This window comes from Onychomys torridus, chromosome 11 (assembly GCF_903995425.1).
Source record: "Onychomys torridus chromosome 11, mOncTor1.1, whole genome shotgun sequence".
NCBI lineage: Eukaryota > Metazoa > Chordata > Mammalia > Rodentia > Cricetidae > Onychomys > Onychomys torridus.
Window position 1 is genome coordinate 39,002,500 of NC_050453.1, and position 14,329 is coordinate 39,016,828.

Consider the following 14,329-nt stretch of genomic DNA (forward strand, 5'->3'; position numbering starts at 1 on the left):
GAACTGTAAAATAACAGTAAGTCATTAAAAGTTAACTAGCCAATTTTATTCTTTTGTTAACCGTAATTTGACTTTATATATGTATGCAGCAACTTTATATACAAAGTAAGTTGCAAAGTAATATAGTCTACACAAAATAATTTAGTATAGGGTTCATTTAAATAGTGGGCCAGCATTTAATTTACTAGGTTAATCAAAATTCTGCAACAGATTTCCAAAAATATTTCTGTACAAAAATCCACCTTCCAATACACGTATTTACAGTGTAACAGAAGACATTACAATCAGCGAGAATCCGCTGTCGCCTGTGAGTTCCATTTTAGACAGAAAACGGAAGTTAGTTGGCTGTGGCAAGTTTCAGCTCCTAACTTTTACAATATAAAGTACACTGGAAACAGACAGTTTCTTGACTCAGGATGATGCTCTCTGAGATGCCCTTAGCCACACTCTACTTGGACTTGTAGCTGAGAGACACGGCAGTTAGAAATGACATTGGGGTGGAACAAAAGCATTAAGAAAAACTAACCTGCCAGCCCAAAACATCCGTTCACCAGAAATCAAAATAATGGGGCTTGTTTTTCATACCTCTTCATCCTCCATATTCACGTCCACACTTTTCGATTTGATGGCTTTGGTTATATGGTCAATGTTGTTTTCCCTGCAGTAATCAAATATGTCTTTGTCTTCTTCCCTAATTAGGGTGAAAAAGAAACAAAGCTGTTTGTCTTACTGAATAAAACACAAAGTTAAGTATTTTTAACATAACTTGTTGAAGGTGCTGCTGACTAGGCATTAATGGGTCTACAGTGACGTGAAAAGTAACAGACTTTCGGTAGACATAATGTATCCATATCTAAAGAGACTAAAGCAACCGTGGTCTTACAGGAAAGCCTTGACTTGGTCTGCAAGTTTCACAGAGCAGCATCACACCTCACAGTGGGTTTTCTCTACCTGTCCCAGTCACTTGCATATACCAATAGCACATTCCTGTGACCCGGGAATTTCCATTAGAGCACTGTAGTAACATGGCAATCTGGGGGGAACGAAAGCTAGGAGAAATGCTATTCTAAATAGACTGTATATTTGGGGGGGGGGCTTGTATGTGTGTCATATGCATTCGTTCATGTATGTGTGTTCACAGTGGGTAGGCACACTGAAGGTGTGAAGGTGGGTGTGCATGTGTGGATGTCCTTCTTGATTGCTCTTATTTACCTCATTTGAGGCAGGGTTAGTTGCTGAGCCCAGAGTTCAGCAATTCCATAGAGTCCAGCTGGCCAGCTTGCCCCAGGGATCCCATCTCTGCCTCTTGAGTTCTGGGATAACAGGCACACTTGCCCTAGACTTTGGAAACTGAAACCAACCTTCATGCTTATAAGGTGAGCACTCTCTCCACTCACCCATCTTCCTAGTCTTTAGTCTTTGATACAACACTCTCACTTTATAGGCAAAGAGAGGTTCAACAACCTTGCAAATGATACACTTACCAAATGTAAAACAAAATCCAAAGCTATGGGGCTAGAGAGAGGGCTCAACATTTAAGAGTGCTCACTGCTAGCTCTTGCAGAAGATCCAAGTTTAGTTTTAAAAAATTTTAAGCTTGAATTCACTCAGGCCAACTGATTTTGGATATGGTACAATTTCTATTATGTCATGGGTCTCCACTAGCTGGCCACAGTCCATTCCAGAATTTATAGCAGACACTTTTAGTGTGAGGTCTACAAACTTTCAGAAAACTGAGGCTAGATAGATGGTTCAGCAGTTAAGAACATTGGCTGATCTCCCAGTGGACCTGGGTTCAATTCCCAGTACTGACATAGTGGCTCACAACGGTCTCTGATTCTTGTCCCAGGGAATCCAACACCCTCTTCTGACCACTTCTGGCACTGCATGCATGTGATGCACAGACACACATGGAGGCAAACACATACACATAAAATAACAATAAAACTTCAAAAAATATTACACACAAAATTATCCCTGTAACACATTTTTGTGCATTTTTCTGCATCAGTGACTCGTAAAATAAAAGTCTCTAATATGTGGACTGAACTTTTATGGAGAGGTATAAGAGAATGCTTTTTATATTCCCCAAATTAAATTAATTCAATGCTTTTTGTTTCTGTTTTTGATTTTTCAAGACAGGCTTTCTCTGTTAGCCCTGGCTGCACTGGAACTCACTCTGTAGACCAGGCTGGCCTCAAACTCACAGACCTACCTCCCTTTGCCTCCCACATGCTGAGATTAAAAGTATATGTATCACCACTGCCTGGCTATTAATGTGTTTTATTATCTTCAAGACAAGACCTTATCTATTTGTTTAAAAAAAAAATCAAAACGACTGATGTAGAGTGAAAAGTTACTGCAATCATAGCTAACTATCTTAAAACACACTACGTTGAGATCAACCATGCGAAGCCTTTCTGAAACATCCAGTGTATTTTACTACACAGAAGCCAAGGTTTTGGCAATTGCAGGTACAAGGCTAAACAAGAAAGTCTGCATTTAACCGAGATGCTATAGTCGAGATGATCAAGTCTAAACTTTACTAACGTGAAGCAGAACCTGGCCTTAGGGAAGGACTGGAGGAGACCAGAAGGGATGGTTTGCTTCCAGCTGGAGAGAATGAACTCAGTTTTAAGGAAGAAATCATGTCTTGTTTCACAGAAATGAAGTGTCCTCTAGGTCCCTGAAGAAAATGAAAAACTGAGGCCAAATCCGAGCTAAGTCTAGTTTTTAAAATTAGGGCCACATAGGTATAATTAGCTACCAATGTCAACACCATTTCTCTTAAAAAGTAATTTCTATTTTCAATTTGGGAATAATAGGAACCTAGGGATTAAAGAGGCAACAATCTCAACTGTAAAAGAAAAGGACTATTATCTCAAGTCATACCAAAAAGTTCTCTGGAAAAACTGTTTTTACTCTAAAATAAAGGGGAGTTGGTGGGGCACAGAAGGAAAACTGGAGGACACTTGGGATGTTGGTCAAAGCAATCAAGTTTCAGTTACTGGAGGAACATGTTTTAGTGACCTACTGCACTGCAGGGTGACCACAGTTACAAAAGCTCTTATGTATTATAAAAATGGCTAGAATTTTAAGTTTACACCACAAAAGGTGATAAATCTGTCAGGTGACAGGGGCATTAACTTGCTTGACGCTTTCTATAACGTATATACAAATCAAGACAACACAATGTACCCATAAACATACATGCATAGTTATTTGTGAAAGAATAATAAAGATGGTCAAAGAAAGCATTAGACGGTGAGCTTGCAAATAACATCACATTATACAAAGGACTCAGTAAAATAAAAAGACTGGACAAACAAAGGAAGTTGCTCAGGCAAACTACAAGCAACTGTCCATGGCAGGGTGTTAGGAGGAAACGGGAGAGGAGCAGACAAGACAACGAGTCGCTAAGAGCCCAGCACATGCTGGCAATACAGCAAGTTAGTTACGGAAGAGCAAAGACTACCTACCCTCTGGATCAGGGGTAAAGAGAAATAACACTGTCCTTCTATACAAAGTGGGGTAAGTACTAATGGAAGGGAAAAATGGCTCATAGATGCCTCAGGAGACCCTTGCTTTAGATACTTTTTCTTACTGTGTTAAAACAAACAACAACAACAACAACACACCCAAAATCAAAAGACAGTAACAGGAAAGATTTATAAACAAAACATTCAGGCATATTTTAATTTTACTTACAGCTGTTCCTCTGAAAGGAGAATGTTGTTAAAGGTTTTTAGTAAAGCTGGTCAGGTAAAGTCAACTCCTAACTCAAGGGTTAATTTAGCATATTAAGAGTTCTAGCTTCAGGAAGGTGGTGGTGGTGCACACCTTTAATCCCAGCACTCGGGAGGCAGAGGCAGGCGGATCTCTGTGAGTTCGAGGCCAGCCTGGTCTACAAAGTGAGTTCCAGGACAGCAAGAAAAAGAAAGAATACTTGTTTCTATTTAATATGTAATTAAAATCTTAGGTGTTAATTTCAACTAACAGATCACTGACTGTGAGTCTAAATTTTACCAAAGACCATAACTGAGATTTATACTGTGAGTCTCAGGAAAATCCTACAAGTCATATATTCTTTCTGAAATACTTTGGTTGTAAGACCAAGAGGCAAAGATCCACTGGAGGCAAATGCTGTTTGAACAGTAATCATGTTTAAGGAATACCGCCCTAAGAATAAAGCACTATCAAACTATCTGGGTTTTTGTAGTTTATTTTTAAAATAATTCTTGAAACCTTACCTGTCAAATAGACATCTAGAAATTATCTACTGATTAAAGATAATTAGTTACATTGGAAAAGTTATTTAACTATGATTTTATAAAGACACCAACTACTGAAAATCCATTCCACCTTTTAAAATCTGCCTAACTCTTAACATATTTGAAGGAAAATTGCTGATACTTTAAATGTCTCCAAGAAAAAAAAAAGTCTAATTCTGATCGATCCCTGGAAAATCAGTGCCCACACCAGAAGAATTCACACACCTGCTTTGCTAAAAGACTTCTCTACAAGGCCAGTTAACATTCCCAACCATTAAATTGAGTCTAAAATCAATAAACCAATCCAAAGGAAGCATCATCAGTACAGTGATAAACGACAGACTAGCATCAAAGTTGATCAGGGAAGTACATTCTTAAGAATGCTGAAAGGAAGAGATATTTAATTTTTTAAACTGAAGATGGTATACTAATACAATACCAAGTTCCAAATTCTCTTTCATTAATTAGAAATTACACTATCTCCTCAAACGTTTCAGGGTCCAGTTGGGCATAGTAATTGGAGGAGAGCTACTAACCACATTGACCTTGGACAAGAAACCTAACCTGGAACCTGTGTCCTCATCTGAAATACAGGGAATACCATTAACATCTACATTTAATAAGGCCACTATGAAGATTAAGTGAAATAGCTGATATAACATGATTATGAGTATAAAGTAAACAGTCAATAGATGATAGCCATCATTATATTAACTTCAGAAAATGGAATAACAAGACATGCTAATACACCTCTACTTAGGAGGCAGAAGCAGGAGGATCAAGAGTTCAAGGCCGTATGTCAGACTCTGTCTAAAAAAAACAATAATTTAGCATATATTTTAAGTTGTGATAACTTATCATACTTGGCATTATCATTGTTAATCAATCCACCTAACAAATCTTAATTAGACCTTCAAAAAATTTAAAATAAGGCACCATGAACTGAGCAGAGTGACCACAAAGAATAAGAGGCAGACTATTCTTAGATGAGATGCACATACTGCTATTACCATTACTTACAATGCATATACTGCTGCTCTTGTTTTTAATTTCTAAAATTTATTTTGCGTGTACGGGTGTTTGCCTACATGTATGTTTATGTACCGTATGTGCAAGGCGCTCAGAGGTTAGGAGGGGGAAGTCAGATCCCCTGGGACTAGGGTTGTAAGCCGTCATGTGGGTGCTAGGAATCAAACCTGGGACCTCTACAAGATCATCAGTGTTCTTAGCTGCTAAGCCATCTCTCCAGCCCTGACATATTTTCTCTTAATATTATAATGGACATTCTATCTTCAAAACTACTTGCTATATCCTTTTATATGCACGCACATATACACACAGGGAACTTCCCAACAAGTGTTAGCATGTCACAGTCACTACCTAAACATGAGGGTACAGCAGAGGAAGGAGATTAAAAGAACTAGACAGGAAAAAGGACAAAGTGGGGGGAAGGAAGGGAGCAAAGAGAAGGGAACCAGAAACGGAGATGAAAGAGTGGATGGTGGCTTCCATTGGCAAATAGCCCCTTTCTGAGAAGGGCTGTTGATCTGCAAACAGGTGGATGTGTCTGCATGCTTGGTTGGCACTGGGCACACAGGGGCTCAGTGAAGCACATTGGAAAGGGTGGCTACCAGAGCCAGGAGACGGCTTCAACACTCACTGTTTGTGTCAAGACCTGCTGGTCCCCAGGGACCCATTTTCACATCATCTATAATTATCTCTTTGCTTTAATCGCCTTGTCATTCCTGAGGCTCTCATGGGCACTGGGAGAGGAAAAGCTCATTAACTAAACCTTTTCTCCTCTCTCCAGCCACCCATGGCTTTTAATTGCTTGGTGTGTTATTATCTGGGAGTGCAACTGGGATCATTTTCATAAGAAAGGGAGGTAGAGAGCAGGAAGGGAGCCATGAGTCCCTGAGGTATGCACCACAGACAAACCTTTGCTTTCTCAATTATTTATGCCAGCTGAGGTTTTACAGGCTGAATAAATCCATAGCTCAAGTTCATTCTGAGCAGTCAGATCCTCACAAGAGAGTTGCCCATTTGCCTGTACACACTTGTGTATCCTCAAGAACAACCAGACTGTAACAAGACATATGTCATCCAATTTATCACCGATCACCAAAGTGTTACCACCGTGCTGATCACAGGCAACAGTGAAATAGGGAAGGGTTACACCGACCCGGCAGCCAGGGCTCTCAGTGCTAAGAGTGGTGACGTCTCATTATGACTCAGTGACGAAAGCCAAAGAATCCAAATAGTCCATCCTTAAAACATAAAATATGTTTAACACAGGGTCTTTAAACAGATGTGCTAAAACCAGGTTACTATACCTGAGGCTTTGAATGAAATCCTAAGAAGAATTTTATACCATCAGATGTTACAAATAGCAATAAAACTACGTCACACTGCTGCCTTTAATCCAATCATATATTGCTTTAAAAAAAATCACAGTAGTTTCTTTATTGGTATCAAGCTTTCTATGCTTTCATTCTACTTTTTATTTTGACCAAGAAAACAAAGCATAAAGCATAAAGCTTTGTTTTTCATCCTAGTTTTTACCTACATTCTTCCTCTTTCTAATCAATACTAAAGAGCAACTAGCAACCAATGGAAAGTTATTTTTCAAAATGTTATTACTGCTTAAAAACTGAAACTTTGTAAGTCAACAATGAAAACATCTCTTTAAAATTCTACAGGCTTTTTTGTCTGACCACAGCAGTGACCTCTGGTATTTTCTGCCAAAACACTTCATTTGTCTCACAGAACAACTAATCAATTCCAGAGCCCATCAATCATTTCCGCTGTATACTAGACTGGTTTTGCTTAGAGAAGGTCCAGATGGCTGCCTGAGTAAGTGGAATTAAAATTCTAGCAGATTATAAGCTATCAAACTACAAAATATAACAGAGAAGACCAAACATGATTGCAGGATGGAGTGGGCATTACACCCTTCATTTATTCTGCTTTCAATTCTTGCCCTAATTTCTCAGTGCACATGTTGATGTCTAAAGCATACCTAAGCAGAAACTTGACAAAGCTTATGTATCAAAATACTTAAAAATAATCTGCAAAAGCTGAGTTTGGTGGTGCATGCCTTTAATCCCGGAGGCAGAGGCATACAATTTCTGTGAGTTCAAGACCAACTTGGTCTACAGAGTAAGCTCCAGGAGAGCTATGGCGATGCAGAGAGACCCTTTTTAAAAACCAATGATTATGAAAAGACTTTTTCCTTTCACCCAAGTCTCTTATTTGACACTTCTAATTTAATTTCTGCTTTCATATCATAATTCTGCCAGGAATTTGTAATTAACGTAAGTTAAAGCACAAATTGGCTTAGAAAAGTAATAGTACCATTATCTTACCCAAATAGCCATGACAAAAACTTCAGAAAATAACATTTTTTCATTGTTGAACCACATTTTGAGACATCTGAAGAAATTCTAAGTGTGCACCTGGCACTTCACTGCAATAATCCACCATTTCAGTACAGGAAAAAATGATTATGATTAAATTTAGAATAAAGGAATTGCCACACTAGAAAATGAATTTTCCAAATGGAAGCATGACTAACTGCTGGTCTCCACATCCACTGTAGGAGTAAGAGAATTACTACGCCAGTAATAGCACAAGGGCTTTCAATTCTCTTAGCATTCACGTTTCTCTCTGGATGTACGCTGTGGCACACGCACGCTACACCTCCCACACACACAGTAAATTAACATATGACAGAATTAGAGACAGCAGAAAAAGATTAATATTTAGATGACTCGGTAAACTAAGGCCAGGCCTAGCCAGGTTGACCTCTAGCAAAAGTTCACATTTTGCTCAATAATATTTATCATACATAGATGAAAATGCCAAAAGTACTGAGAAAAAGCAAGTGTGGCACACACCTGTAATCCTAGCACTCAGGAGATGGAGGCAAGAAAGTAAGGAGTTCAAGGTCATCCTCTGCTACATAGTGAGTTCAAAGCTGACCTGGCCCAAATGAAACCCTGTCTTAAAGAAACAAACAAACAAACAAAGAACCTAACAAAACAACATCGAAGAAACGAAAGCACTAAGAGTAGCCGGGCATGGAGCAGCACGCCTGTAATCCCAGCACTCGGGAGGCAGAGGCGAGTGATCTCTGTGAGTTTGAGGCCAGCCTGGGCTACAGAGTGAGTTTTAGGACAGCAGGTGCTTCATAATAATAGAGAAACTCTGTCTCAAAAAAAAAACAACTGCCGGGCGGTGGTGGCGCACGCCTTTAATCCAGCACTCGGGAAGCAGAGGCAGGTGGATCTCTGTGAGTTCGAGGCCAGCCTGGTCTGCAGAGCAAGATCAGGAAAGGTGCAAAGCTGCACAGAGAAACCCTGTCTCGAAAAACCAAACCAAACCAAACAAAACAAAAACAAAAAAAAACAAACAGCAACAACAAAAGTACTAAGGACACACTATTCAAAAGTGAAGAAGCTGAAAGACAAATATCCATGTTTGTCTCACAGTAGTTGTGTAAAAATGTGTTGAACTGAGTAAAATCTCTAGTTTGTAGCCGGGCATGGTGGCGCACACCTTTGACCCCAGCACACAGGAGCTAGAGGCAGGCAGATCACTGGGCTCTAGCCCAGCCTGATCTACAAACCAGCCTGATGTTACTCAACTGACACACTTCTTTTCAGGTGATTCTAGGGGGTGTCAAGTTGACAGCTAATGCTATCCAGGCCTCCTACTAAGCTCTGGGACTCTCTTCAGATAATAAGTAAACAATTAAAATGTGATCCTTGTCTTCAAAAACTAAAAGCTATGTTTTTAAAAAGTTATAATTCAGTGTGTATATAATGTGAAAATGCTGTAACAAAAGTATAAACACTGAACAAAGAAGAAGTTAGTTACTACTCTATTATCTAGAAAAATGCCACTAAGATGTCAAGGCTTGATGAGAACATTTATAACCTCTCTTGAAAAACAAAACAAAACAAAACAAAATAGTTCTAAAAACATTGGAAATTTAAAAAAAAAAAAAAAAAAAACCAAACACTTCCTAAATTAAGGGAAGAGCTAAACTCTGAATGTACTTTCAAAACTATTAAGAGATCCTAGGAGTGCTCAGGGCCTATCATAGGAATTAAGGTAGCAAATGTACCCAGGCCAGTGACAGCTCCACAGGCCATCACCAATCTCCATGAGCCTCCCCCTACCTCATCTCAGATAAAAATTTAGTGTAAGTGTGGTGGTTTGAATAGGAATGGCCCCCAGAGACTCATGTGCTTGAATGCTTGGCCCACAGGGAATGGCACTATTAGCAGGTGTGGCCTTGTTGGAGTGTGTGTGGACTTCTTAGAGGAAGTATGTCACTGTGAGGAGGGCTTTGAAGTCTCATATTTGTTCAAGCCAGACCCAGTCTGACAGTTCACTTCCTTTAGCCTGCAGATCAAGATGTAGAATTCTCAGCTCCTTCTCCAGCACCACGTCTGCCTGTATGCCACCATGTTTCCCACCATGACGATAATGGACTAAACCTGAAAGCCAGCCCCAATTAAATGCTTTCCTTTGTAAGAGTTGCCATGGTTATGCTGTCTCTTCACAGCAGTAAAAACCTTAACTAAGATAGTAAGTAAAATGGTGTGCTTGACACGCAAACAGATTCAGGACAGATCCCTAATGTTTACTGATGCCTGGTCAACAGCTGCAAACTGTGAGCATTTCAAGTTGTGACTCATAGGAGTATCAGTAACTTCCATCTTACAACGCTACCTGGTCATACTGTTGGTTCTTTATGGGGGACAATATCAGCAAACTCTTTCTGGAAAACATAAAGCACACATCTTTGGTACAATCTCCTCTTCATTTTAGGACAACAGATGACTCACTTCTGCACATTTTGGAGAAGCCAAGTTTCCATTTGAAAATCTGATGTTAAAGAGGAAGTAAGGCAATGTATGTATGGGTAGCTAAAAAGGATCAAAAGCATTAAACATCCCCCCTTTATATTTGTAAATAAACAATCTTAGAATTGTCCATGACTCCTTATAATAGCTCAAGGTTCTTTTTCCTGATTTATAAACAGTGCTAAAAGATAAAGACTAAAACATTTTTACATAGCACAAAAACTAATAGCTCTGTCAAGAAATATCTTCATTAAACCTTTTAATTGTGTTTAAAATAGTAAAAGCACTTGCTTTGCAGGCATGCCAACCTCAGTTTGGATCCCCAGAATCCAAGTAAAAGAATGACTGAGCCAGGTGTGGTGGCGCACGCCTGTAATCCCAGCACTCAGGAGGCAGAGCCAGGAGGATCTCTGTGACTCTGAGACCAGCCTGGGCTACAGAGTGAGTTCTAGGACAGCAAGGGCTACACAGAGATACTCTGTCTGAAAAAAAGAAAAAAGAAAAAAAGAACAAATGAAACAAAGGCAAGAAGAGGAAAAAAAGGAGGAGGAAGAAAGAATGTTTCACAAATTATTTATTTCCAAGTTAAAATACACATATATTGATGCGTACACATAACATACATGTATGCATGTATGTATGTATATTTCTATTGTCAAAGACCAGAAGAGAAATTACCTGATTGTTTCTTCATGATATAGAGAACTAACAACTGGCCCACCAAAACCACTATTGGCTTCTTTTCCTTTCTTCTCTGATACCTGTGGAAGAAAAGGAGAAGATGGAAAAAGACATATGGACTAAAGCAATATGCATTTAAATATTATAAAATACTACTTTGTAAAGAAACACTAAAATTTTACTCTCAACCAATTCTTCAATGCTAGTAATAATTTTAAGGTGATTAATAAAATCAAACTCATGACAATCCTCCTGCCTCAGCCTCTTGAGTACTGAGAATGCTTCTCTTCATAAAGCACAAAGTAAGAGCTTACTTAATCCTCTTATGGTTTATATTTTGGCTGCACTGGAAGGATAAAGTTGGGACCTACATGTGCTCAAGAAATGCAAAGTAGGAGTTGGAGAGATGTCTCAGAAGTGAAGCATCTGATGCTCTTCCAGAGGACACAGGGTGACTTCCCAGCACCCACATGGTGGCTCACATCTGACATGACTCTAGTTCTAGGCTATCCAACATCTTCTTCCGGCCCCTGCAGACACTGGGCACACACATGGTGCCAGACATGCCAGCAAAACACCTCTACTGTAAACTTAATAAAAGAAATGCAAACTTAATAAAGCTGAAAACAGACAACTGAAGAGAGGAAGGAGAGGGAGGGAGGAAGGGTGAGAGAACCAACCCAATACTGAGTCTCTTAGAAAAAACCATCCCTAGAGGGAATACAATTGAAATCCCAGATAACCTTTGGGTTGACAGTGATTTTTTTTTTTAAGATATAAAACCAAAAGTATGATTCATAAAGAAAAAAGTTATTGGTCTTTATTAAGGTTTAAAAACTTGTACTGTGTGAAACACATTGGTCAGACAACAAAGCTTCAAACAAGAAAATCTTGGTAAAACATCTATCAATAAAGCCCATTATCTAAATATTCAAATAATTATTAAAAGCTAATAACAGTAGAGCAAATGATGATAACAATTTAAACAGACATCATTACTATAATGTCCCATGCCAGTGGTGCTGTTTTGGGAGGCTGGGCAACCTTAGGAGGTAGCTCTAGCTGTTGGCAGTGGGCCATGGGACAGGCCTTTGGGGATTGCTTTGGCCCTGCATGGTCTGTCTGCAGTGTGTGCCGAGCTCCTTCACCCCCTTCCCCCCCCACACCCGGCTGCTCCTGTGCCTGCCTCACCATCTGAAACCATTTGTCTTCACAGGACGAGAAGGCTAACTAATGCACTGTGCCAGAGAAAATACTCAAGTGGCAACTCAGGAAACGAAAAGATGCCTAGAGTCAAGGAAACCAGAGGTCCACACCTGTTAGAATGGCCAAAGTTCAGCAAGTTCCCCAGTGGAGGAATGGATTAAAGTGGCTCACCTTTTGATAGTTTCATATATAAGATCAAATCACCTCTGAATACAGTTTTACTTCTGCTATTCCAATTTGTAGACGGAATTGAAAACCTCAATAACCCAACTAGAAAACTCAGGAAAAAGCCTTCCAAGTAGAACAGGTTAAACAGAAGAGAGACTATCTGGTCTCAAAGACAGAGGAGAGGAATCAGACCACCCAAACAACGAATGTTACCATTTCCACAACATTCACTTCTACTTTTGACAGTTAGGTCAGCTTCCCTTATGGAAGGATGTGGAGGTCATCCTCTCCACCTCTGTTTCTCTGTACCATGTTTGCAGTCTGGCTGCTTCCAGGATGTTTCTCTGGTTTTCAAATTTTCGATGATGATGTCTGTTGGTACAGTTCTGTTAATCTTCTTCTGCCTGGTGCTCATTGAGCTTCCAGACCGGCGGCCTTGCGGAGGTGATTCTTCACCAAGAGGTGATTGTTTTCTCCCTACACAGCAATGCCACTGACACCTAACAGAGACCAGAGCTGCTAAGTGACCTATGATGAACAGGACAGCACTCACAAATTCTGGCCCCAAATACCAATATTTAAAGGTTGAAAGTCTGATTTGCAGTTTTCAGCAAATGTGGAGAATTTCAGCTATTTATGTACATTTTTTCCTGTCTTCTCTTTCTCTCTTATGCTCCCTGCTTCATTCTGACTGGCTTCATGTGCCACATCTTCCAGTCCACTTGTCTTTCCTTACGCCACGTCTAACATGCTGTTGATCCTATAGAGCATATCTTTCACTGCAGATCTATACTTTACCATCCTTTCTGTGGCCTTCATGTCACTCTATATGATGCTCATGTTTTCCTCTACTCTGAACATTTATTTATGTATAACACTTAACAACATAATTTAATAGTATATTTACAAGCCGGGCAGTGGTGGTGCATGCCTTTAATCCCAGCACTCAGGAGGCAGAGCCAAGTGGATCTCTGTGAGTTCGAGGCCAGCCTGGGCTACAGAGTGAGTTCCAGGACAGGCACCAAAACTACATGGAGAAACCCTGTCTTGAAAAACAAAAAACAAACAAAAAAACACCGCTTTTATTATCCTTTTATTCTCCTGGCTATTTTCTCTATTTTTTTTTTCTTGCTCGCTTAAAAGTCTACTGTAAGCTGCACATTGTCAACTGTACATTTCCGTTTGCTGGATCTTGTTACACTACTTTCCTTAGGTTGGGCTCGGTTTTGGCACAAGTTAATAAAGCTACCCGAATCATCTGACCCTTTTGAGACTCACTTGTAAGCACACTAGTGAGCAACAAAATATTCTGAGGACTATGTCAGCTCCAGGAAAATGGCTACCTTTTCTAGTGTACCTCTTCCTGGACTGTCACACATGCACAGGTTAGTGTTCAGCCAGAGGGTTCTATCTGCAGATCTTTGGAACTCTAGGCAGGAATGTCCTCTCAAAACAGGAACGCCCTTTCAAACTACAGCTCAAATCAGCAAGTATGCTCAGACAGTCTTGGCTTTTCCTCTCCCCACAACAGCTCAGACTCTGCTTCCAAGAAAGAAAGCCAAGAGTGTGCATGGCTTACCTTGCTTCTTCTTTTCATATGGAGGAGCAGAGGTCCCACAAACAATCCTACACCCAATGTAAAGTCTATGCAGTAATGAAATGTACTTAACCAACATCCAACAGTTGTATACTTAGGCTGTTATAGTTTTTTACTCACAATGATATAATGAAAGTCTGTGTGCACAATTTATATAGTTTAATGAAAATCTTTAGGAAAAGAAATAAACATCATAATTAGATGTGGTTTATTCCAAATATATTCCTTATCCCTAGCACTGTTCTTTCTAAAGCAAATGGACAAATACATATTATGGCTCTGCAACAACTTCAGGAGAACAAGAAAATTGTACCTTAGACACATAATAATTAAAATAATTTGCCATTATCACACTGAATCACAATAAAGCTGCCCAAAATGCACTAGTTATCTGTTCAGTTCAGTTCATCTACCCAATGGGCAACATTTTGGCCTCTTGATTTCCACTTTGGTGAAATATTTCTCATAAATGCTTAGAGGTTGGAGTTGGTGAGACAGAGGGTAAAGGTGTTTGCCGCCAAGATGACAACCAA

The 14,329-nt window shown here is 39.6% G+C and overlaps 1 protein-coding gene across 1 annotated transcript in view; it reads right to left on the bottom strand.

The window, feature by feature from the left end:
- Acbd6 (acyl-CoA binding domain containing 6) overlaps window positions 1-14,329 on the bottom strand; it is a 151,516-nt gene that overhangs the window by 90,419 nt on the left and 46,768 nt on the right. The window contains exons 4-5 of the mRNA XM_036202948.1: window positions 10,823-10,905; window positions 586-691 (exon numbers count right to left, since the gene is read on the bottom strand). Of these exons, the coding sequence (XP_036058841.1) occupies window positions 586-691; window positions 10,823-10,905 (189 nt within the window). The remainder of the gene's footprint in view (window positions 1-585; window positions 692-10,822; window positions 10,906-14,329) is intronic.